Here is a 26,926-nt window from a genome sequence, read left to right as displayed (position 1 = left end):
TCCAAACAAACATCGTCGTTGCACAATTCTTTTATGACAGAGACTTGATAGAGATGAGAAAATACCTAGAGGGCCCATAACTATCAATTTGTATTATAATAAAGGAATTTGAGAACGATCATTTATCTTCCCTTCTTTATCTACAAAGTGATATGCTTTTGAGATGTTCAGCCATGCGATGCTATCTCGATTAATAAACTCGTCACATATTCCTTTTGAAAAAATTTAAATGAAAAAGTATAGAGATATTAAACAGAATAAGAAAAAATGGAATGAACTTGTCGTACCATGCATTATCGAGATGACATTTAGCTTAGAAGATGAATATACACATCCACGCACTTGTATAACTAGTAATACACAAAGGATGATTTCAAATTTTGGAGAACAACATTATTTACAGAACAAGAATTATTATCAATATCCATTAAGCTTTGACTCTATTTGAAATCGATAAAACTAAACATTACACACTGTTTTTATACAACCGTAAATCATCTACAGACTCATCTGTAAGGTTATAGCGACCTATACATGACACCTCAAAGCACTCTTCCTTCTGTTATAAAAGGTTTTGCCTACCGAATGCTTTTCAAAATGAATATAACTCGCATCTAGGGAAGAAAGTCATTTCCTGTAAAATCAAAGTCCGCCTAAAACTAAGTTCTAACTTTATTATCATTTAAACCAATATAAAATTTAATCCAAGGATAAACCTCATTTTTCCAGGGGAACAACCACATACATTATCTTTAGAATCGATCCAGAGCAAAAAGAATGAAACTTGGCAAAATTACGAACCTTCAGCAACCATATCAAAAACTTTTTCTTCAAATGTAAAAACAATGTCAAAGGATCCCTCAGCAGCATTGTCTTGCCATCGTTGAGGTGCTAATTTTACTGTTGAATTCCTTTTAAGCATTGGTAAAATTCCATTTCGCTTGTAGCAGCAGTTTCGTTAAGGTTCAACCTTAATGGTACAATGAACAAGAATTGAAGTGCCATGGATGCTAATGCAGGAATAATGAACAACAATGTGTGTGTCAATTCTGTATCTTACACTATTTATATTTTAGACACTTCAAGACACAACGTGTAAGATAACCATATATCCATGCAAAGTTTACAAACAAATGCAGGCAAGCTCTTGCCCCACCAAAATTTTCCCTATGTGGTCTAACAAAAGCAGAACAGCTGAAGCTGAAAAAGGGAGAAAAATTCTTGTTTCCTGTTTGCTCGATAAATCATCCCGTATCAACACTGCACAATTTATGAATGAAAATAGAATTAAATTCATTTTTCTGAAAATTCGAACAAATCAATCAATCTTAGCATACTAGCCCGAACACTGAGGCATGCACAGAGTCGATTACTGCGTATTACAATTCACCCACCAGTTTCTGTTATCTTTTTGGCCGAAGAAAGAGGACGAGTAGGAAAATAGTTGGAAAAGAAGGAGGATACAGTTCTTGGTCTTTTCTGCGAAGATCGTCCAACATCTGCTTGTAGGGAGTTCCAAAATCGTAGACATTGGGTTCTCTGAGGGAGCGGCCAGGGAGCTTAACGTGGGCACCAGTTCCATAAGAACACACATCGAAGCCCTGCCTTTTGAGGAGGGAGTGAGCTTCCATGCTTCGGTTCTGGTTCGAAGAACACACCACAGCGTACCGAAACTTCATGGTCACTGAATATGGAGATTCAAGGGATTGACTAGAAATTCGCTTCTCTTCCTCCTATCGTGTGAATGGAAGGCTAGAATGGTGAGGCTTCCGGCCACAGAGCAGCAGTGTTTGGTTGGGTTCTTTTCGGAGGGGATTCTTTTCTTCTCCCCTCCAAAATTTTGGAGGGGATAGAGATAATTTATCATATCCTGACTAAATTGCCACTTGCCAGATCATTTTTCCAATATCCCAATTTTACCCTTCGCCCTATTTTGTACCTCAGCCGCTCCTTCGCGCGTTGTTTTCTTCCTCCAGTCGTCGTTGCCGCCACTGCTCCTCCAGCAGCCGCCGCTGCCACCTGAACCACCGTAGTCGATCGTCGCCTCCGCCATCATCTTTGTGTGCCTCGTCTAGTCGTCCGTGAGACTTCGACCCAGGTGAGCTCCGTTGTCTCTTTTCCTTACCTCTGAATCTTGCCATAGAACTTGTTAAAGATCCATCAAGTAGATTTTTGGACAAATCAAGGGGTCGCCGTCATGGGTTTTGTGTTAAATTTACTCAGATAAGGAATAAGTATGTTCAGTCGTTCTTGATTTTGTGATGAGCTGCTGGCATTAGTTAATTTAGATGTCATACTCTTTTACTGTTATGATGTTATCAATCCAGTTGATGGCTTTGGTTATGAGGATGAGTGGCTTTCGTCACGTCTCCGTTTTGTTATTCACTTTCATATTGTCATGAACTGAGGATAAATGCCTAAGAGGATTACTTGTGCTGCCTATGAGGGGGATTTCTATCTCTTGAAACATTGGGTTAAATGATCCCATAAAAACTGACTATGATGAAAGATCACCTATGGTATGAACTTCATGCATCCGACCTATTCTTCCATGAATCACTTAATGATGAAACTTACTGTGCTAGCTCTTCATTAGGCATAAAAAAAAGTCTTGTTTTTATCAATAGATGATATCTATTATCTGATTAGATGTGTGTTTTTCATTAGGTTTTACCAGTTGAAATTGTTAATGCATAGATTTATGGTGGCTGCCAATACTTGGAATTGCATTGAAGAGCTATAGTTCAATTTGTTTGTATTTTTGTACGGTACTATGTGACTCATGGAAAAAATAGGTTACTATGTGAATTTTGGGTTGGGGGGAGTACTTGAAGGAGTCATGAGTAAAATAACTGGTAGTAGAAGTGGTTGAGATATTGTTAGGATGGATATGGCATAAAAGTTTTGGATGGATCCTGCTCCCGTCAAATTTTCGCTGCTGCGTATTCAGGTGCCATGAGTATAAGGTGGCCCAGAGTATTGACACCCACCTACCTCTCCCAGATTTTGCAATTGCAAAAAAACCCATTAAAGGCTCTCCAAATTTTCAGAGAAGCCCAATCAAGGTACCCCAAGTACCACCACAATGGTCCAGCATATGCCACTATGATTAGCATCCTTGGGAAATCAGGGCGAATCACAGAGATGAAGGACGTAATAGAGCAGATGAGGAGGGACTCATGTGAATGTAAAGATTCAGTCTTTGTATCAGCTATTAAGACATATGCTGAAGCTAGAATGGTAGATGAGGCTATCTCTTTGTATCATAGCATTCCTCGGTTTAACTGTATTAACTGGACGGAATCTTTCAATACCCTGCTGAAGATATTGGTGAAAGAGAACAGGCTTGAAGCTGCTTACCATCTTTTTAGGGAGAGCTCTTATGGTTGGCAAGTGAAGTCTCGTGTTCAGTCCTTGAACCTGCTTATGGAAGTTCTTTGCAAGAAGAATCGATCCGATCTTGCACTGCATATATTCCAAGAGATGGACTATCAAGGTTGCTACCCAGATAGAGACAGTTATGCAATCTTAATGAAAGGATTGTGCCAAGATGGGAGGCTGCATGAGGGTAAGCATTTATTATATTCAATGTTCTGGAGAATCTCACAGAAAGGCAGTAGTGAGGATATTGTGATATACAGAATTCTTTTAGATGCTTTATGTGATAATGGTCAAATTGAAGAAGCCACAGAAATTCTTGGTAAGATTTTGAGAAAAGGACTAAAAGCTCCGAAGCGTTGTTGTCACCGGCTCGATCTTACTCGGTGCAATGACGGTGAGGATATAGAAGGCATGAAGTGCATGATTCATGAAGCGCTTTTCAAAGGAACCATACCAAGTTTGGCCACCTACAGTGCTATGTCTATTGATCTATATAAAGATGGTAAGATTGTTGAGGCTGATAAAGTCATAGCGGAAATGCAAGATAGAGGCTATAGACCAACACCTCCTATTTTTGAGGCAAAAGTGGAAGCCTTGTGTAAAGAAACTTATGTAGATGAAGCAATGAAGGTCATAGAAGAGGACATGGTGAAAGCCAATTGCCTACCATCTGCCAGCGTGTACAATGTTGTGTTGAAAAGCCTATGTAATGAAGGTCAATCAATGCTGGCCCTTGAGTATCTAAATAAGATATCCAAGAAGTCAGGTTGCAAAGTTGACAACGAATCTTACACCATTGTACTGGAAACACTGTGTCGTGAGAGAAGATATATCGAAGCGAGTCAACTTTTGGAGCAGATGTCGATCAAGTCATATTGGCCTTGTTCTTATACTTACAATTCACTCATTAGTGGTCTTTGCTCTGTGGGAAGCCAGTATGAAGCTGTAATGTGGTTGGAGGAGATGATAAGCCAAAGTAAGCTGCCAGAAATTAGTGTCTGGAATCTATTGGTGTGTTTGTTTTGTGATTCAGAGAAGATGAAAGTGTCCACTGAAACATTACATCGCCTATGTAGGGTATGATTCTTCTTGCTTCTTTATTTACCAGCCTATTAGCATTCAGAATGTATTGCACTCTTGTAATATTAAGTTTACCGGTTTACCCCAGTCGCAGGATGTCATGAGATCTAAATTTTGACAGGATTTTTATTTTGATGCCTCACAGGCAAACCAATTTTGAAGTTGGTTCTAACCATATTTTGTTCTCATTTCTGCTCCTCTTGATTCAAATTCTAACTGAACTAGTCCTTATGTTAACTAATGTATCATTTAAATAGAGAATTACAATCAAGTCCCAAGGAAAGGATTTAATTACTGTAAAGTCCACTAACAATTTGAAGAGCATGCAATGACAAATTTTAGGGTAGCAAATTATGACAGGTACATACTGGTCACTTGTCATTGGGATTTCTTAGTAATTAAATTCTTTCCTTGAGGCTTCATGGTAATTCTCCCTTGTTTTAAAATGGTTGGCAATTCATTAACAAAGAGGCCAGTTTAGGTGTCCAGGGAATAAATATTTTATCTGTCAGTGTCAAGGGACTGGGGAATTGATCAATATTTCAAGAGTATTGTTACTAAATTTTATATTGCATAAGCTTAGTCATGTGCCCTCCTGGTTTCCATGCCCTACCAGTTGCCATCATCATCTGTGATTACCCTCCAAGCTTGAAAGCACTAGTGTCATTTTTTGTACAGGTTGGGGCAACTTCATTTCTGGGGACCAAAAGTCTCCAAAATCCATAAACAATGCATTGCGCGCACGGTGTGATATAATACTCAATTATTATGCCAACTAATCCCCCACACTAATCTGAATTATATATTTCAATTGGCTATCAGAGTTCTGTTTGCAAATCCTTCTCATAGCTACTTCCCACGCTACAAAATCCACTAGTTTCCTATCCATTAATTAATAATAGTATTTATTTTATTGTTCCTGTCGGGCGATATGTTTATTTTGCTTATGCTTTTGGGTTGAGTTGTTTTTATGTTTGTTTGTATGATGATATTGGCCTTACTTATTTAATGGTAGGGACTTGAGTGGAATATACTATTACTGAGGGGGGAAAAGGAAAAAAAAAATCGTTAAATATTTTATGTAACATTTCATATTGCTCAGTCTGAAATTAGATGTTCTGTAATATCTTAATCTTCATCAATTTCTGTCCAAAGTGCATAGACAATTGTGACGTCTGGACAAATACAACCTAGATGATACTTCGCTTCACTTTCTTGCTTAATGCTTATTTTAAACTTCTGTAAATAATCTTTTCCAATTATGGGTGTTAATCCACGTGTCTTTGATGTTAATTCAAAGAAAATGGGAGGAAAAACAAGAAAACCAGCTTTTATATAACTCCTTGTAAGAATTTTCGTAAGTTAATAGATAGAAGATAATTTGCTAATTACTATATAGTCGTGGTAAGTTTTCGGAAAATAAATGTGAAATTCCTACAACTATAATTGAGTCAAATATATATATTTTTAATCTTTCTAAATTTGACACTAAACTGTGAAAACATGAGAAGAAATTTTATTACGCCAGTTAAAGTATTTTACACCTTTTTTTCAATTGAACAAACAAGCACCGACAGTTTTAGATTACACGTGTAGGGTCAAAATCGTGGCTTCATCACACACACATATATATCCACTTGGCTCCACCATGCAATTTAGCTCATTATATTTGGCAGTAAACTGCGGCTTGCTGGCTGCTTTTAATTTCAAATCCATGCACTGTTACAGTGAATGGAATTTGAGGGCTATTAGTTTCCTTGTTCATGTAAAACTTCGTTATATTTTACTCTCCTCCCTCGTAAATATAAAATATTTATACACACTAATATAAAAGTCTTATATTGAGAAATGAAAAAGTATATATATACTCCTCCGGTGCTTAATATAGAATTTAATTGTTGAGTTGGTTTTGATCCTAAATATAAGACTCATTTCTCATATTTATCAATTTTCTCTAAATTACTCCTATGAATACTCCCTCAACTATAATGAAGTAGAAGAGAAAGATGGGGTATTAAAAAATATGATCATGGTATTTTAGGAAAAACGTATCACATTTCTTATAATTAACTAACTTACCTAACTTCTTTAATCTAATCAAATTAGTTAAATAGGCCTTATATTAAAGATAAAAGGAGTATATATGTGTGTAAAAAAGAAGAAGGCTGCTATTTCAGTCACATCCAAATTCCGGACGTGATGTTAACCCTAACTTTTTTTAACTTTTTCTTAGAATTTCTCGTTTTTTCGACTATAATCATTATAGGCCACGCACGCTTACGAAACTTTTTTAGCAGTTCAAAAAACAGTTTTTTTGTTTAATTTTATTTTTTGGAGGCACATGCTACTATAATGTTAGCCACAAAAACGTGAGTAAAAATCAAGCTATTTTTAATTTTTAATTATGCATAAAACAACGAAGCCTATCCTGAAAAGATTAAATAACTGTTTGTTAACTGCATCGAGGAATTGTATACAATCAACTTGGTCCCAGTGATTTTGGATTTTTATATGACAATACAACTCCTTTTGTTTTTAGCATTAGGAAACAATATCTCAAGCAAATAGATGATGCTACCTCAACCTATTTCTCTTTTTTTTTATAATATTTTTATTGATTGTAAAAAAATTTTACCTTCTTCAACATACATGTTCAAAAAAAGTAGTTTATGAAGGTAAATAAATATTTGTAACAAATAACTAACTTAACTAATTTTTTTAATATCTTTAAATTAATTATTTGGTTGTTGTATTAAGGACAGAAAATAATAATTGATACAAAAAAAATTTAAAAAAATTAATCACATCATGATGTTCAATTATAGAATGTACAGGATTATTAGCATTAAAATTATATATTAGCTACACGTCGATAGTAAAATTTTAAAAAAAATTATGTATCATATAAGTTGTATTACTGAAAATAGACATAATTTATTTTAGTCCCATGCAATTTTTTTTTTTTTAAATCCCACTTTAATATGTCCTCCCCACGCACACCGTTAATATTTTGGCAGCCTCTGTGGGACAGTGGACCCCACTCTCATATCCTCCCTCCTTCCTCTCTCACTCATTTTCATGGCCGTCGTCTTCCATCTGTATCTTCTTTTTATTTTTGGTTAAACTTCCATCTAGCTAGTATCATCTGTCCCTCTCCGCAATCCAATCCTGCATTTCTTTATTTATTGTGAAAATAAATTTTTAAAATTTTTTACTTTGCATTATTTACCTGGCCCCTCAAACGCACTCTCTCCTCCCACTCGCTCGTTCATATATACATATATGCACACAAACGGATCCTTCGTTTCATCTTACACTTTCTTCAGAAATGGCCGTCGTTCGTCAACGCCGCCAACTCAACCTTTGCCTAGTGCTGCCGGAGCCCTCCGATCATCGCCGTCTCTTCCCCTTGCCCACCGCTTCCTCTTCCACCGTCTTCTCCTCTGCTGCAGATGTCACTCCTAACGACATCGAAAAGCTTGAAGTTCTTGGCCACGGAAATGGTGGTACGGTCTACAAGGTTCGCCACAAGCGAACTTCTGCTATCTACGCTCTGAAGGTGGTCCCCAGCGGCTCCGACCCGATTACCTGCCGCCAGGTCCGGCGAGAGATGGACATCCTCCGACGGACGGACTCGCCTTATGTAGTACAATTCCACGGTTTCTTCGAGAAGCCGTCCGGCGATGTTGCGATTTTGCTAGAGTACATGGACTCGGGGACGCTGGACACTCTGCTAAAGAAAAACGGCACCTTCTCTGAATCCCAACTCGCGGCGGTGGCGCGTCAAGTTCTCAATGGGCTGAGCTATCTCCACGCGAACAACGTCATCCACCGCGACATCAAACCATCGAATCTTCTAGTGAATCAGAATATGGAAGTGAAGATCAGTGACTTCGGAGTCAGCAAGGTCATGTGCCGGACGTTGGACGCGTGCACTTCATACGTCGGTACATGCGCGTACATGAGCCCGGAAAGGTTCGACCCGGATAGATATGGAGGGAATTATAACGGGTATGCGGCTGATATATGGAGCTTGGGTCTCACGTTGTTTGAACTCTATGTGGGTCATTTTCCGTTTCTTCCGGCAGGTCAGAGACCCGATTGGGCCACCTTGATGTGTGCCATTTGTTTTGGCGATCCACCTACCTTGCCAGAGAGTGCGTCCGACGAGTTTCAGAGCTTCGTGCAGTGTTGCTTGAAGAAGGAATCAAACGAGAGGTTGACAGCATCTCAGCTTTTGACCCACCCATTTCTATGTCAACCATAACCCGAAATCCGGCCCGCATATATTCATCATCGTTGGGGTCAGTAGGATTAGGTCCTTTTTCTTTTTTCCTTTTGCTAAGATGGTGGATAAGCCCTCCCACATGCAATTTTCATAATCATTCTCATTGTAAATTCTGTTAAGATGCAAAGATTATTTCAAGTTTTTTTAATTAGTTATACAACTTTGGAGATTCATGTTTCAACAAGTTTAGTTTGTTCGGTGCTATTATGAAATTGCGAGTAAAGTTGGAAGCGAATATATCTTTTCACTGAAGTTAATTTGATTATTAGTTTTGAATCAGGGAGTTAATAACATGAACCCTTAAATAAGAATGAGATTGCTAGTTCAATGACTAAAAAATCAATTGGATAAGTTAACACTAAATTAACTAAATTCTTTAGCTTTATCTACCTTTAATAAGTTAACATTTTTACTAATAAATATATTTTAAATTCATGATTCTAGAAAACGAATCTCTAATCTAAAAGAATAGAAATGAAAGCTTCTTAATTTAAATTTAACTAGCAAAGAAAAAAATCCCTCAAAATCACTCTGCCCGTACTCCCTTCGCCTCACCTCATCGTGTCTTCACAAATGGCTGACGTTGCACGGCAATGTCACCACCGCAACATTAATTGGCATTAGGCTGCCGGAGCCGTCCCTTTGCTTCCCCATCCCCGCCGCTTCCTCTTCCACCGTCTTCTCCTCCGCCGCAGACCTCACTCCTAACAACAAGGTTGGCCACAAACAAGCGAACTTTTGCTGTACACGCTCTGAAGGTCGTCCATATTGCAGTTGCGATCCGGTGACTTTCCGGCGGGTATTTCGAGAGATAGAGATGCTCCGACGGATGGACCCGCCAAACGTAGTACAATTCTCCGGTTTCTTTTTTATAGAAGCCCCGTCACATCTCAGCGTTGGACGCGTGTAATTCAATCGTTGGTACATGTGCGTACATGAACTCTGGAACGGTGCAACCCGGTTACATATGGCGGGAATTATAACGGGCATGCGGCTGATATACGGAGCCTTGGGTGCAACGTTACGTGGGTCTTTTCCCGCTTCTACCGGCGGGTCCCAGACCCGATTGGGCATATGTAATATTTATTTAAGGGTCTGTTTGGATGAAACCAAACCGTGGTTTGGAAAAGTGATTCTGGAGAATGGATTCTAGGGAGAATAGATTTTGTGAAGAATAGATTTTGTAAAAAAGTGATTCTGAGAAGTGAGAGTGTTTGGATAGTTGTTATCAGAAGCACTTTTTATATATACAAATTACTAAAAAAAAGACATAAGTTAATATGATAATTACAGAAAAAATAGATTTTATGATATATTTTAATTTGAAGGAATAAAATTGTTAATAATATATTTTTTACCAACATAATTAATAATACATAAGATAATATAATTAATAAATAATTAATGTGTATATATATTTATAAAATATAAGATTAAATATGTTTATCAAAAAATATGTTTATAAAAAAAATAACAAGATACATATCATATAGGCTCTCACACTCTCCTTTTTTCTCCAAAAGCAAAAAATTTTTGCTTTTTCCAAAACCATGGTTTTGGTTTTTAGAGGAGGTGTTTGGGTGATTGACACCCCAAACCATGGTTTGGGTTCCCAAACCATGGTTTGGGATGTCACCCAAACACACTCTAAATCATCAACCAAAATCACTGTCATTGCAAAGTCGTCAACTCACTATGAACTGCATATAAATTATAAATTAAATTTAAAAAAAGATATATGATTTATAAATTATTATAATACAGTTTGTTTTAAACTTAACGCATATAAAATTATGACTAGTTCATTGGCATAAATTCGGTGATTTTGGTAAGAATGTATTTTCGATTTGACGCAGAAAATAAATAAAGTGGGGTTATGCAGGTCCCACGTGATCAGGAATATGATAGAATATTGTTTGGGGAATCGTCTAGGAAACGGGCAAAGGGAAGTGCACATAATAAATATAGCCAAACATGTCCTAATCATTTGCCACCTCCGTGTATCAGCATCAACGTATACGTCCAACGTGCAACACTCCTCCTTTCATTTATATTTTCTTTATGAATGTGTATCATGAATATATCTTATTCATATCGGCCGAATTTTTATGAATAAATTTCCACTTATTTTTTTCTTTTTATTCCATGAATGGCGTGTTTAATCATTGCTTATATATAATATCTGTATAATAATATGAGCAGCCCTAATTTCTTGAGAGAAAATGATATTTATTGGCCTAGAAATAAAATTAAATACAAACATGATCCTCGGATATTAGAAAGTACTAATCAGTTTTGGTTGAATATAATTAACGCATATTTTTCTAATTATTGTTATAACCCAAACTAACTCAATTCCAAGTTTTATAGGGAAGCAATTCTGCAAAATGACAAAATAAATTATGGTTTTAAATAAAATATTAGTGTTAACTAAAAATAAAAATATAATTAATAATATTTTGTATATTAATTTTATGCAATAAAATAAGAACTATGTTTTAACATGAATATCAATCCGAAGCTTCGGCCCAGCATGAGGCAGCGTTGGGCAGGGGAGGTGGTGGGTCCCCCAAAACGCACTATACAAGGTGCCAAACACAAGAGCAGCCAAGGGCTGAGAGTAACGTGACTGGCATGTGCCAAGTGGATCTCTAAACTCAGTTTTCATTTAGGAATAAGATAAGGACTTTTATTTATTTTTTTTTAAAAAACTAAATTTGTATAACATATTAAATTATAATCTAATGATTCCTAATTAAACGTGTAAACAATAAACATTATTGTTTGGGGATATTATATAAGTTAATAAATTATATTTTTCCGGTCCTTAACATATAACCTAATTAATTAATTTAAGAAGATTAAAAAGTTAATTAAATTAGTTAATATGATATTTTTTTTTTTAAAAACACCATAAGCATTTTTCTTAATTTCTTCCATCCCTCTTCTATTTGATTATTATTAGGAAAATATCAATAGGGTTCATTTGAAAAAAATTGATAAATATGTGAAATAAATTTTATATATAGGACTAATATTAACTTGTTCTCCTATGCACGTTGCTATTATGCCAACAAAATTTCTTTATATAATATCGAGCTTGGCTGGTTGTGACTTATTCAATTTATGGTGGTATTTTAACATTGCTATACTTAATTTGACTTTTCAATTATTAAACAAAGACAACACTTGTATGTCTCCAAATTTAAATTATAATAAATAAAAAGGAAAAAATAACAGTAATTTGATTGAATTTTCATAGTTTTTATATTTGCTTTGGGTTCGTCGATAAGCCCAAATTGATCATATTGGACCAGTAGCGAGCCCAAATAATCATGCTGTGGGCCATTTCTCATGCGAAGTCCAATAGAACAATGACTGGGATTCATTACCCTCGATGGCATTCAAAGCCTGTCTTCTGAATTACACACACAACCAAAATTGTGTGTTACGATATTTAATCTCAATGTGTCAGTTTAATTGTAAATTGTTGCCCAGAAATATGATTTGCTATCCATCACATAATTAGATTTTTACGCTGATTTTTTCCCCAAAAGAACATGATAATATAGAGATACATTAAAAAATTACATCCAAATTTAATTCACTTGATATACTGCTCTATTGCTATTTACAAAGACAGAGAGAGAGAGAGAGTTTCTTTTTTGTTATAGAGAGAATATTTTTATTGTTCCTATTTATAAGTCACGTTATTATATTTTAATGTAAATGAATTATTTTACTTTTTATTTATTATTGTACACATTGAAACTTAAAACCTCGTGCTGAAAGCCAAAGCCCCTTCCACAAAGACCAATGCCTTGATATTGTACAGACTATGGATTGTTACTCTTTCAAAAACTGTATAACTGTATGTATATCAAAACATCGGAAAATTGGTGAAACTTATATTGGAAGGGATTTATACATATGACAAGAGATGTAATTAATTACTACCTAATTGTAAGAGCCATGACTAATTTGAAGAGATTAAGGAAGTAAGTTAAATTAGTTATTTGTCCTAAATAGGTGTTGTCTTTCCTAAAATATCTTTGCTAATTAAGTGTATTTACTTGAACTATTATTGTTAGAAGGACTACTTTGAAAAAAATATATATAAATATGAGAGACAAAATGGATTAGGGTCTTATATTTAGGACCAAAATAAAAGTCAAATAGGGTCTTATATTAAAGATCAGAGGTAGTAATAACAGGCACACCCACATACTACTATTAAATGGAAATTTCTGAAACTGGCGGAGATGTGAACGTGTGCTCCAAATTAAAGGAGTACAAATTTACTCCATATCTAAGAAGACCACTAGGTCATATTAAGTATCAAATCGTAACTAAAAAACATATCATAAGCTCAACTGATACATACATATACATATATATATATATATATATGAGATAATACATTGATTAATTAATAACTGATACATACATATATATATGAGATAATGCTTTGATTAATTAATAATTAGGAACCAGAAATTAACTCAGAAAAAAAGGAACTAGATAATATTAAAGTGAGGTGAAGAAGAGGACAACAATAAAGTATAATTGTATAGCCATGGAGTGATTAATCAGCAATAGAGATAGAAGGTGTGGGATGACTTAAAGCAGAAGAAGATCAATATAAATGACTACACAGCTCTAAATTAAAGTTCAATGAGAGGGAGCTGAGGACATCGAATAGGTTAAGTACGTGTTTGGATGTCCATTTTGGGACCCCTAAGGCTAAAAGGGACCCCCAAACATGGCCTAAATACTTGTTCAACTGGAGAGATATATAGAGAGGCTCTAGTGTGAGACTCACATATATGGTTGCAGAAAGATATATAGGTAGCTACATACACGTTCAGGGGATTTAGATGCTATAAATCAAGGATGTGTTTGGAGGTTAGAGGAAGAGGAAGAAGGAGAGAGGGTTAATCCAGCAAGGTCTCTGAGTTGAGAATGCATGTTGTTGATGAAAGCCAGTGACTCTGTTTGAGGCTCCTCCATTGCTTCTTTCAGCTTCCCTAGCGCCACACAATATGCTTCCTATTATTCCATACCAAAAAACCTTAGGTTAAACTTCTTGTTAATTTGGCCCTAAATTAATCTTCACATGACCTAAGTAATCATAATGGTGTGCTAATTTAAAAAAATATTGATACACTATAAAAAGTAAATACATATCATGGATGGAAAGCATTATATAAGTATTATAAGTTATTAACGGATTATTGATATCATTGAAGTAACAATAATGTTAATTTTCTTTTCAACTGGAGCTACACATGAAATTAATAAATTAAAGTCCCTTCATAATATATAATATTGGAAAATAAAGCATATATAATAGTGTTATTTTTTTGGTAGAAACAAAAAGCAAAAGAAATATAATGTCGATTCTCACTGATGAGAGACAGTGATGGTATCTGTACAACACAAGCTACTAACCCCAGGCATATAACCTAGCTTAGCGCCTTTCAAAGTATAAATATCACAATTATATTTCCAGGAAACTAAGCATATCACTCTCACAGAGTAAAAACCCTTGTGCATTCACGATGCAGAAGAGAATTAAATGACTTAACATCAGAGTCAGACACAGTCTTCAAACATGTAAGCTAGCTAGGCTTCTGTTTAATTCTTATGATTAATTTAATGAACGAGTTGCTTTTTTCAGTACATTAAGATTCAAAAGCATTAATTAAACATTTACCATGAAGTGATCGAGCTCTGAATGACTAAGCATGCCCAAGTTTTGCTTCATTGATGCTTTCTTATTCCTCTCTTTCTTCTTCTTCACTTTTTCAAAGTTGGAAACCTCACCCACCTGAACAACGCAAACACAAACTCCACCATTCATACACTATGGTTCAGGTAAACCAGTTCAAGATTTCTATATAGCTTTAAGTTTCAAACACGGTTCAGGAGAAAAGAAACTTAAGACCCCCCTTTATATGCACAAGTAGGGATTTCTAAGTAAGAGATCGACAATGAAATGGTTTTGTGAAGCATGCATCACAGCAAATCTTGAACTGGTTTGGGTTTTTGTGTGATTTTAGTGAGAGAAGAGGGTAGCTTAGAGTATGAAAAGAGATTAAGAATATAATTAATACCTTCAAACAGTTGAGGTGTTGCTGAACAAGAAGGTCATAAAGAGGATGGTTAGAGATTCTGCCCTTGAGCATCTCATGATCTTTCTCTTCAATATCTTCTTCTTCCTTCTCCTCTTTCTCAGATGTCGAATATTCTTCTCTTTTCTCACCACTCATATTACTTACTTACTGCCCCTCTCTCTCTCTCTCTCTCTGAGATCTGAATTATATATTTCTGATGATGAGCGGAAGATACAGTATGCCTTCAACCTTGCTTTGCGATATATGGCAGATAAATCAGTGATACTGATTCTGTCCCTCCCATATACGCTGATAATAATATATAGAAATAATAAAATAAATAATTGAGATTGTGTGTGTGTGTGTGTGTGTTGTACACTCTGGAGTCTGAACTGTTGAGGTAGAAGATGAGGTCATTCACATGAGATGCTCTCTCTTTTTGGAGAAACCAATTGAATGAAACGACCCTTACATGCAAACGTGTTCATATATATTGATAACCACTCTGAGCATAATTGTACCAACTCTCTGATGTTATAGATAATACATTTTTAATTAAAACTGGTAATATATTCTAAACAAATGAAAAAAAAAAAAGAAGCTTAATTTTATTTATTTATTTATTTGGGGATTATTTTTGTTGGTTTGTGTGTTGCAGTGCCTTGTTTTCAAGGAGGAAAGCAACACTTCATAGGTTTCTCGAGCAACGGGAAGGCTTTGTTTTGTTAGTACATTTGCTGTTAATGAATGGTCTCTGCTTCCCTTGTCTTCTTTCTTTACACTTCTTTTCCAAAAGAGAAACTGTTCATTTCTGGTTTCTTCCTTGATACTTCCTTGTTCATTTCTATTTCCATCACTGTGATTTGGTCACCAAAATACAGGACATAAATGATTATATTCACTTTATAATGAAAAAGAAAAAGTTAAGGACATTATTCAACTGCAGTATATTATATATATATATATATATATATATCTCCCCATGTGTGCTTTCCCCAAAATATCTCACAGTATTTATCGTTGGTTTCATATACTTTTCTATGCATAACTGTTATTAGCCACAACATCTATTTAATTTCTGAAGTATATGTTCATTTTTATTTAAAATTTCTCCAGTTTTTCATTAGAAAATTAAGATGAAATTGCACCTTTAATCTTATAATTTTATATAAGATTTTAATTTAGTCTTCTAATGACTAAATCTAGAGTCAGCCTTTGTTAATATATACCCAATATCATTGCCACATCATATGTCATTATTTCATATTATGTTTAAATTTAGCCATAATTCTAAGGAATGATTAGTTGATGAAAAAATTTACAAGGACCTTCCTTAAATTGACCACAACTCTAGGGATTAAAAATTATGTTTTTCCTTAGTATTAAATTAAAACAAGTATTTTAATGTTTAGAATGACAATCAGAGGCAGGCAATACGCTGAGTTACTCATTTCATCTGAACCTAAGGTATAAAATATTAGCAAAAAAATTCATGATATGACATTTTATTTGTAATATCTTAACCGATGTTTTTATTGGCTTAATTAGGTAGAACTTATGCCTTGTCGGGAAATTAACAAATGAATCATAAATATTATCATGATATGTTATAGATTCTATACTTAATATAGATACTGATAAGTGTCCAAAATTTTCATTAACTTTGAACAACAACTTATTATTTGACCTCATAATTTAAGAATCGATCCTTTTGAAACTTCAAACTTGTATATAACCTCTTAGTATTAATTAATTTACTATTATACTAATAGAAAAAGAAATACTATTGACAAAAACTTCTTAGAAAAGCTGCAGAAAAGTCCCCATTAAAAATTTTATTGATAATAACGACCTAACTCAGAGCATGATCAATAGTCTTTATATACAAAATTTGCAAAATACAATTACTTATTTGATGGTTATGATATTAACCATCAAGCAGTTTACAATAATGCCTGACAGGTAAATAATAAAACTGTCAATCAGTCTCTCCATATTGACCATTTTGTACTCTCTCATTGTAGAATTTGTGGTAAGTATGCTCTTTTTTAAAGTATTAATAAAGTAATAAAATTTCCACGTATAACAATAATTCTTGTCCATAACAAACTAGGGTTTTATTTGCAAGCGTTAACGTTCGCATTAGAAAAAGGTCCTCTAACTTTGTTCACCCCCCCCCCAAAAAAAAAGATTGATAATCAATTGGTCGAATAGATTTTGTGCTTTCAAAAGTGTTGTCTTTTGATGGAAAATACTCCCTTTGTTTTAAATGTAATAGCTTGTTTTCACAAATGTATTATAAATTTTTTAAATTATTCACATATATCAAATGGGGTTTTTATACAAATTTTTTTTTTAGGCCACCATTCACTTAGCGAAAGGACCTCATGCATTTATTGCCCACAAAAATCCAACACACAATTTCATGCTTAAGCAACACTCAAGAAAGTGCTTGTTTAGAGCTACTTATCATAGTTGAAAGATTGCTTTTAAAGGCTCCAATTCCAAATAAGTTCTAAATGTTAAGTATTAGTTGAGCCAAATGACTCCAGGTTGCTATTCATGAGGGTAGTTTCAGTGATGATGAAGAACAGGCAAGGAAATCATCGCACGTATTATATAAGTAACTAATAATGTAACTATAAATTTACCAATGCATATAAATTAATTATCCACCTTCTAACTTTAGAGATGAAAGAGAGTAAATGCCAGCAAAGTGTAATACGTACAATGTCATATTACTCCTCCGGTCCTTAATATAGGACCCAATTGTTGAGTTGGTTTTGGTCCTAAATATAAGACCTATTTCTCATATTTATCAATTTTCTCTAAATTACCCTTATGGATACTCCCTCAACCATAGTTAAGTAGAAGAGGGAGATGAGTATTATGAAAGATGATTATGGTGTTTTAGGAAAAACATGTCACATTTCTTATAATTAACTAACTTACCTAACTTCTTTAATCTAATCAAATTATTTAAATGAGTCTTATATTAAGGATCGGAGAAGTATTAAACTTGCAAATGATAGAGCTTCCTAAGTTGCTGGTGTAGATACGCAACTGTAAGAGTGATAATTGAGGATAAGAGAGACATGAAAAAGGGAAGGAGTGCCTTGGAAAGGGTGCTGTGAAAGATGCTTGTCATGGGCCACAAATGCATGCAAATGTGAAAGAAATGTATAAACATGTACGATGAGCTTTTCAAGGTTTTTCAATGAATGGGCCTCTAAATTATTGCCTGCTATGCTTCTTTTTTCACTACATCAACAAGCAAAAGATTGTCATAATGGGATTCTCTATTTTACTCCGATTTTCTCTCTTCGTCCATTTACTTTATCCAACTCAAAATTACCACTTTACTTTCACAAAAAAGCAGAAAAGAAAGAAGGTGTTTATCTATCTATCTGTATATGTAGATATATCCCACTCATCACCCATCACTATCTGATGTTAATCTTGTATGTTTGTGTTTATGTTCTCTTTTCTTGCTGAAAACACTGAGGATGATAGTCCCAACCAAAGATTACAATTTTCTATCACGTTTGAGAAGATTATATTTTGTCCCTGATGTAGAAGTTATTCAGGATATTGAATTTAATTCTAAATACAAGATTTTAATACGTTTTTCTATCTCTTACTGGACAAATCTATCTAACTTATAAACTGAAATATAATATAATATTGTACAATGGTATTTTAAGAAAATCAAGTCAAATTTATTATAATTAATTAATTAATCTATTTTTTTAATCCATTCATATTAATTAAGTGGCTGTTACATTAAGAGTGGGAGGAGTATATAGTAACATTTCATAACTTTTACAAGGTAGATATCTATTCTGGTTCTGGGATATACCTGAAGACTGACGCGAGGCAAACATTAAGTTATTGCAATTTCATACTATCTTTATTGAATGTTCGGTAACTATAGCTAACGGTTCTCTTTTTGAATTTCAGAATTCACTGATGACGCAATTGATCATAATTTTAAAATTTTTATTTCATACGTACCTGCAAAAGGATAAGGTCATGTAGAATTAGAAGTTACGTACAACGAATGAAGTTTTTTCCTTTTTTTGCTAAATGCATGTATTCTATTATGAAAAAATTTTAAAAAATATTATTGAATTTCAAAATTTCAAATCAATATTAGTTATTAGACTTGTAAAAAAATGACTATACTAAACAAGTAAATGATAATACAATTTTGTAATAATTTCTGATTTGAAATTTTGAAATTTAAAAGTCTTTTTTTTTTTGTAGATTTTCTTTTTTCTTATTGAAGGTAATCCTGTTTAAGATACTATTAGGCACTAAGTGTGAGTGTTTTTCTCAATAAGAATTCAAACCTTAATTTATCTTTTTGTGAGGAATTAGTTCATTTTATTAGACCCAATTCCATCTGTATCAAATGAAGCTTTTGTGGTTTCATACACCATTCTTGTGCTTGCTCCACCTCCCTTCTCATCCTCGATTCCGAGAATTGGGCCTCAGAGTCCAGTCCATTATGGGCTTTGAGGGCCCAACTATTTACTTTTGATGGGTGCTTTGGGTCTGGACAATGTGAGAAAGAATGTAGCATTAGGTATCCACGTCAACAAACTAACTCCTCCTTGTTGGGTTTACGTCCGTATCATTTTGGGAACTTGGCTGACCGAGACTGTTTGGGATTCATTCCCTTTTAAGTATTTTTATATAAGTTAAAATAAAACTCTTTTCAAATATCTAATCCATATCAGTGAATCATGCACCCCCTAATTGGAAGGATGTTATGCACAAAAGTGGGCTTGAAATTTTAACTGTATACTCTTTTAGTCCTATCAATAAGGAATTTCTGATGAAAGGAGCTTAAGAGATTACTAAATTTTTTTTTTTTTGCCAACTACTAAATAATTAAACTCTGGGATTTGGAGAAATCAGTGAAAAGTCTTTCGAAATTTTATTGGTTATAAAGTTCTCTTACGTTACAAAAAGCATCATATTCTCAAGAATTTTATTCACAGTACCGTTATTGAGATTTGGGTTCTACTGATTAATAAAATTTTTAAACAGATTTTTTAACTAATTTTAACTTTTGATCGGGCAGGATATTCAAAAGCTTCATCTCTTCTAGACCAACATTTAATCTTCTAAAACCATGCTAATTATATAACCGAGCAGATTATACCCCATATATCATCTCATGTTCTGTTTTCACAAACAGAACAGGAAAGCCTCATAAACTCAACCCAAAAAAAAAAAAATCCCTCTCTCAATCCATATATTTATCTATCCATGTCTATTTGGCTACGAGTCGCCGACGGAAATGGGAGAGCCCGAGATCCCCAAGGGTGATCGGGATAGGCGGTGGCGGCTTAACTCCGGGATAACAGGTCGGATTTCGGGCTGCACCGGCGACCAATCGGGGATTTTCTGGAATTCTTGCTTGATTTTCCTGACCTGACTATGAATCGGAACGCCCTCTTTAGCAATCGCAAAGCACACATGGTTGATCTTCATCTTCTCCATTCGGCCCACAAGCTTACCTTCTGATATACAAGGGAACACTGTTATATAAATATAAATTAAGGAGAGAAGCGAAGAAGAAGGAAGTCAAGAATGAATCGCAGGGAAAAAGTATGGTGGGAAACGAAGCCCTCTTTTGGAATGTGTTTGAGACGGCCAGATTGGACTCTGACCCTTTGGGCTTTTATAAGACGGTTGAATATATGCTCGTCCACTCTTAAACAAAAAGACTCATATTTTATCAACCAGAATTAAGTCTAGCAGAAAGACTAGTCTCTCACAATGTGATGAACTAAGATTCTAATTTTTATAGAAGATGTGTCTATATTTAGTACCTGACAGTACCTTGAATAGGATTGCTTTTAATAGGAGGATACCTATGCTTAACAAAAAAAAAGACTCATTTTTAAATATAAATTACGTTATCAATAGAGTTGAGTCTAATGGAAGGAGCTAATATCTCACAATACGAATTTTCGCTGGAAGATGTGTTCATATTTAGTACCCAATAGTACTTCGAATAAGAGGATACCTATATTTTAACACAAAAATAATGCATTATAAAATAAATTTTATATTGGAAACAAGAGAGTATCACATAGTTCACGTTTTGGGTGCGGAACATGATTGAAATCTGAAATTGAGCACCAACATAAAATATGAAATAAATTTTGAGCCTTGCGTGCTAGGGCATGGATCCACGTGAAACACGGCTGCGCATGACAAACAACCCAAGGGAAGGGACATTGAACATTTCTTGCCATATAAAATATACTATAAAAGATTGTTTTTTACATTATATTAAATTTTTTGGGTATCAGTTGAAAATTGAAATTGGCATTATATAAGGGTACTTGGATTTAAGCAGGCGGCTGAGATTTTTTAAAAAAGAAAGTTAGAAAGAAATTGTTGATTTTGAGCCCTTTTAGAAACAACTAAATAATTTATAAAATGTGAGATAAATATATTAAAAAAAAACTATCTAAAACACGCTTACAAGTGTTTATATGAGTGATTCCAAACAAACACCTTAGTCTCAAATTATGAACGGAGTGACGTGATGGATGGGGTGGCGCCACGGCAGGTTGGACGGTTAGAGTTGTTATGAGAAAGGAACTAGGTCTTCGCCTCAGTCGACTTTCATTTGTGTGCCACGTGCACAGGTCAACCATGGCTTGGGAAAAATTACAAGTAGAAATCAAGTGTTGTTTGTATTTTCTTTTTGCCGACGCGAAACAAGTGTTTCAAATTCAAACTTTGAGTTGGTCTCAAAATAGAAAATACATGAACCTTCTCATTTCTCCTCGCTCTATCTCCACGCCATTCAGAAGTCTTTAATATTCTATTGACACTCTCCTGCCCCATCAGCATCCTCCCACTGCCTGTGTGTGTGTGTTGTAGTTTTTTTTTTTTTGGGGGGGGGGGAGTTCATATCTATAAATAAATTTTGATTAGAATTTAAGCTTAATATAATTATATCATAGAATTACTTTACCTTTTAATCCTTCATTTTGGTCCAAATATAATTATGCCTATATAATTCTTTTTTTATTCTATTTCTACCTTGCGCATTATTTTTCTTTTAAAAAAAATTCCAATTAAATTCAGCTGAAATATTAAAATCTAGTTTCAAACCCACACTTTTTAATAAATTTTCTGTCAGGCCAACGTGACTAATTAGGGATTTTAAAATTTTGTTGGATGATTGATCATATTACCCCTTACCTCTCTTCTCCCCCCCTCTTTTTTTTTTTAGCCGCCTGTTTTTTCAACCCATCTAACAGGCGTTTTTGGCAACCCTTAAAAATACTCTTAAGAGCATTTTTTTGACGAACGAAATAATTTTTTTATATTATTTATTTCATAAATCGTAAAAATATTTTTAAAATTATAGTTTTTGGTTTATTCCAAATATGGTTTTAATCTAAACACATGTTATTCTTAGGCCCGTAAGCTTCATATCATTTTTTTGATCATTTTTGGTACACGTCCTTTCGCGTTTTTAAGGAATTCCTTGGGTCCATGTAGGAGGCTCACGGACTGTAGTAATGTAGGCCCGTCAAAAGCCCATAATGGTGCTCTCATCCTACTCCGAGTCATTCTCATGTCTCATCCCTTTTCCCAACCATTTTCATTTAGTTTTTTTTTTTTTGCGTTTTTTCTTTTTTCCAAACAACATTTTAATGAGGCGAAATGGGAGTGTTTGGATTAGTTTTTTTTAAAAAAAAATTCAAGATAAATGTGGAAGAAGAATTTTATCTTAATTTACTTAAAAATAATTTTTTTAAGTGCATTTGGGTTTTTTTTTTTGGTACAAGATAAGCTATTTATCCCAAATATAGATGAGTCTTGTCATGCGTTCACATAGATAAGCCACTTCCCCTTTGACCTCCGGAAAATCCTAGGAGGAAGGATTAATTGTTTACCGCTTTTGAATAGAAAATTACTGTAAGATTTCCAAGAAAAAAAAACATATGATTATTTAAAAAATTTCATCACGTTCACAGCTGTGTCTAGCTTCCCCTATCTTAGCTTTCTCCGTCTCGGTCGCTGATGAAGAAGATGATGATGATGATGAACCCCCACATCACTGCAAGAGATGCAGTAAAAAGAGACTGAGAGGAGAAGACAGAAGGTCCAAATCTCAATGACTAGGAGAACAAATTTTTGTTACGGCTTGCTTGGTTTTTTTGGCTAGTTCATTTAGTTGGAGTGTAAAATCTATATTGCTATAGCTACGGCTATATACAGTTAGAAAGAAGCATATTAAAATTAAGCTGTTAAAAGTGAGGGGGGAAAATTACTTTGAGACTTGCTTGTGTATTTTTCCCAGTCAAAGCAATTCTCTGCTTCTTTGCTAGGTCTGATTTAAAGAGACTGACGCTGATTAGACCGGATCTGCGGGAGAGTGAGACGCGGCGTGAACGTGATGTCAAAGGGAGAAAACCGACGTTTTGGGCTCCGTTCATTTCGGGTAAAATTGAACCAATTTTAATACATCAGACAAAATTCCCTCACTTTGACGGTTTTTTTAATCCCACCATTCTGCGATGAATGTTTTCTTGAGTTACCATATATTCAAAATTTACAAGGCAAATTTTTAAGGCATCAAATTAAAAAAAATATAAGACATTTTTTTCCGTCCTCCATTATGTAATTAATAGGAAAAAAAAAAGACAATAAAATACTTTTAAACATGTTAAAAGATAAATTAGGGTGAATGAATTTTAAAATCCTAAATCTGATCTCTTGTATTATTTTAAATTTTAAAATATTTAAAATCATAATATTATTTTTAATATAACTATTAGATAGCAATAATGTGTTAAGAGAATGTACAGTTTCAAAAGTCAATAACTAAGTGTAAATTAGTTAAAATATTATTAAATTGATCATACATACATATCCTTCGAATTACTGTTAAAATTCCCAATTAACCGTGCAAATCCCACTCCCACACAACGGTGCGGTTCAAAACCGCCGATAAGAGAAGTTTATTAACAAGCAATTATAAATAATTTTATAACCACGCGTAGTGAGGGAGCGCAAGTTTTGTATAAAAAAATGATGATGAATTGGATGACAGCTTTCTTTCTCACTCCTTCTTCTTTTTTTATTTTTTTTGTTAAACTCTTCTTCAGCTTGTTTCTAATCAAGTGGGTAGGCTACTTCCCCGAGAGCTGCTCCGAGTATCAAGCACGGCAGATCCTTCTCTGCTCTCCCGGATCTCAAGGTTTTTTTAGCAACGTTTCTGGGGTTCTAATTCCTGAGGTTGCTCGGTACTTCTCTTGCCCTGCATTCTACGTGCAATCATTTTCTATCTTTGATTCCCTTTGTTGATTATGCCCATTAATTAATACTATCATGCGTTCCCATCACTGGCCCTTTTCTGCAATGGTTCTCTTAAAATCTGAGTTCGCACCAGATGGACCTGTGATTCGCCATCCAATCCCCTTTTCCTCCCCAATGTCCCATGTGGGTTGGCCCCGAGTGATTTGAAATTTGTAATGAGTTTGAAATTCAATCGAATTTCCATTAATTTCCGTGTTAAAATCGTATCGAGTTCGCTAAATAGAGACTTAATCTTGAATGGGGGTTAAAAAATTGGCATCATTTAGACCATCGTTCAGTCATTCATCTTTGTTATGTTTCCATGGTAGAGAGAAGGAAAAGGGATAGTCATCCTTTCTTCCAAGTTGCTCAGCCATATGCTTATGTTTTGAAACTTTTCTAATAATGCTGATAAGATGCTTACTACACCAATAATTGTAAGTAATAAATGAAAACGCAATGGTGTTAATTCAGTTTGAAAGTAGAGTTTGAAAGAGAGTTTGCATAGAAACTGACCACAGGAAGTGGAAAATAATGTAAAGTAGGCTTGCAATGGGCTCCCTGCCTTAAATGTGCATCCTGTACTCGTCAATGAATGCTTTGTGTCGTTTACTTTGATTTTGATTAGCAAAATCAGCATAAACATTTATAAATGCTATACTCTGAGCCGACAACTCAACTAGCGAAGTCCTATATTTTTCAACTGTTCTACTGCCTATTCTTTTATAAATATTTCATTCTTGCCATTCAGCTTGATTCCCCTCCCCCTTTTCCGACTTATTCTTTCAACATCTTGTACGATATCTGCCGAAGTTATATTTTTTGGTAGTTGTAACGTCTGGGATACTGTTATTGTTGTTTGTTGGAAAAATTTTATATTTAGGGTAAGGAGCTTATAAAATTTTCAGTTTCTGGTTGGATGAATTTCATTTCATTTAGGCACATACTATGTCAGGGAGGTTTTTTGAGGATTTTCCCCCCTTTGTTTTCCTGATCTGGAATGCACATAAGCTTTTGAGTTTTAATGAATAGACAATCAACACTTGCGTCAATAGATTATGAAGGTTGCACTGATATAGGTTTAGATTTATTCAGATGTCTAAAGCTAATGATGTGGAAAACCCTTCTAATGCGGATGTTCAGAAAGGTGCTGAGGCCCCCTTGCCCTTTAGTCATGATATCCAGGGAACTTGGTACAGTGCATTCCTCCAACAATTTTCGGTATACGGTATTGCTGCTGGATATTGCTTATCTGCATCTTTGCTCTCAATCATCAACAAATGGGTGTCATGAAATTTCCATATCCTGGGGCACTAACTGCCCTCCAGTACTTCACCAGTGCGGCTGGCGTTCTTCATTTGTGGACGGTTCAAGTTAATTGAGCATGACTCTCTGGACCTATTGACCATGTGGTGGTTCTACCAGCAGCTATCATCTTCTACTTATCTCTTTTCACCAACAGCGAGCTACTCCTCCATGCCAACGTGGATACTTTCATTGTATTTCGATCTGCAGTTCCCATTTTCGTTGCAATAGGGGAGACGCTCTTCTTACACCAGCCATGGCCATCCCTTAAGACATGGCTGTCATTAGGCACCATCTTTGTAGGAAGTGTGATCTATGTGCTGACTGACTACCAGTTCACATTTATGGCTTATAGTTGGGCTCTGGCTTACTTGGTTAGCATGACCATAGATTTTGTTTACATAAAGCATGTAGTTATGACCATTGGTTTGAACACATGGGGTCTTGTGCTGTACAACAATCTTGAGGCTCTTCTACTTTTCCCATTGGAGCTGCTTATAATGGGTGAGTTGAAGAAGATCAAACACGAATTCTCCGATGAATCTGATTGGTACTCTTTTCAAGTGGTTTTGCCGGTGGGATTGTCTTGTTTGTTTGGTCTATCCATATCTTTCTTTGGATTTTCATGCCGCAGGGCGATTTCTGCAACGGGATTTACGGTTCTTGGCATAGTGAACAAGTTGTTGACTGTTTGTGATTAATTTAATGGTATGGGACAAGCATTCAACTTGGGTGGGTACAGTGGGACTTTTGATTTGTATGCTTGGTGGCATCTCTATCAGCAATCAACAAGCAAACCAAAGGCTCCAAAACAAGTTACTGCACAAGAGAGTGATGAGGAACAACAGAAGCTGCTTGAGATGCAAGCTAATTCAGAGACCAACATCAGGGAAAATGAAACTGCAAAATCATAGGAGCCAATCAAAGAGATATTTTTACTTTCCACATTGCATAATTCCTTGCAAGTGTACATTGGTTTCGCATCATCATGTAATGTAAGTAAGTTATTCTTTTAATTATATAGATGTAATTCCATGATTCTTTCTCCGCCTTCAATTTCATATGGATTTTTTGTTTTCTAGTGGCCTTTATGTGCTTTTTTAGGAGAAAAACAGGCTCGGAAGGCATTTAAATTTTGAGCCTTCAACTTCAAAAAATCAGCCTCTTCAGTTTATAGTTTCTCATGACTCAATCCATATCAGGTGGAATCTGATCTTCAGGAAGGAGATTCCGTGTATCAAACCCTCACACGTTTTCCCGAAATCCAAAAAAACAGCAGAAGCAACCTGCGTTTTTTTAATATTAAAAAACTGGTTGCGGCACCCAAGAGAAAACTCAATTTTTGAGTAGATTTAACTCTCTCTGGGACAAGTTATTCTGAAACTTTAATTGCACTCTGTTTTACTCTTTTAAGTGG

The 26,926-nt window shown here is 34.8% G+C and overlaps 4 protein-coding genes and 1 pseudogene across 5 annotated transcripts; 3 read left to right on the top strand and 2 right to left on the bottom strand.

The window, feature by feature from the left end:
• Positions 1–741: 741 nt before the first annotated feature.
• LOC114752711 (RNA polymerase II subunit A C-terminal domain phosphatase SSU72-like) lies at positions 742–1,714 on the bottom strand. The gene is made up of 2 exons (XM_028941442.1): positions 1,465–1,714; positions 742–947 (listed from the first exon to the last, which is right to left on the bottom strand). The coding sequence occupies exons 1-2, from the start codon at positions 1,677–1,679 to the stop codon at positions 794–796; spliced, it is 369 nt and encodes a 122-aa protein (XP_028797275.1). The 5' UTR covers positions 1,680–1,714; the 3' UTR covers positions 742–793.
• On the top strand, positions 1,678–5,489 carry LOC114752710 (pentatricopeptide repeat-containing protein At1g05600-like). Of its 2 annotated transcripts, XM_028941440.1 has the most exons (4): positions 1,678–1,760; positions 1,945–2,098; positions 2,951–4,458; positions 5,140–5,489. In XM_028941440.1, the coding sequence occupies exons 3-4, from the start codon at positions 2,956–2,958 to the stop codon at positions 5,185–5,187; spliced, it is 1,551 nt and encodes a 516-aa protein (XP_028797273.1). In that variant the 5' UTR covers positions 1,678–1,760; positions 1,945–2,098; positions 2,951–2,955; the 3' UTR covers positions 5,188–5,489. The 2 variants fall into 2 exon arrangements, with proteins under 2 accessions (XP_028797273.1, XP_028797272.1); XM_028941439.1 differs by lacking the exons at positions 1,678–1,760; positions 1,945–2,098 and having other exon boundaries at positions 2,317–4,458.
• A 2,205-nt stretch (positions 5,490–7,694) lies between these two features.
• Positions 7,695–8,801, top strand: LOC114752713 (mitogen-activated protein kinase kinase 9-like). The gene has a single exon (XM_028941444.1). It carries the CDS (start codon positions 7,790–7,792, stop codon positions 8,726–8,728), a length of 939 nt encoding a protein of 312 aa, XP_028797277.1. The 5' UTR covers positions 7,695–7,789; the 3' UTR covers positions 8,729–8,801.
• Positions 8,802–13,498: 4,697 nt separating this feature from the next.
• LOC114752712 (homeobox protein knotted-1-like 1) lies at positions 13,499–15,021 on the bottom strand. The gene is made up of 3 exons (XM_028941443.1): positions 14,866–15,021; positions 14,466–14,579; positions 13,499–13,798 (listed from the first exon to the last, which is right to left on the bottom strand). Exons 1-3 carry the CDS (start codon positions 15,019–15,021, stop codon positions 13,637–13,639), a joined length of 432 nt encoding a protein of 143 aa, XP_028797276.1. The 3' UTR covers positions 13,499–13,636.
• A 9,098-nt stretch (positions 15,022–24,119) lies between these two features.
• LOC114752714 (GDP-mannose transporter GONST3-like) lies at positions 24,120–26,433 on the top strand (annotated as a pseudogene).
• The last annotated feature ends 493 nt before the right edge of the window (positions 26,434–26,926 follow it).

The sequence above is a fragment of the Neltuma alba genome, unplaced genomic scaffold, assembly GCF_004799145.2.
Source record: "Neltuma alba isolate B1F8T4 unplaced genomic scaffold, ASM479914v2 tig00007510_pilon, whole genome shotgun sequence".
NCBI lineage: Eukaryota > Viridiplantae > Streptophyta > Magnoliopsida > Fabales > Fabaceae > Neltuma > Neltuma alba.
Note: the sequence above shows the minus strand (reverse complement) of the source record. Positions and strands in the feature narration are given on the sequence as shown.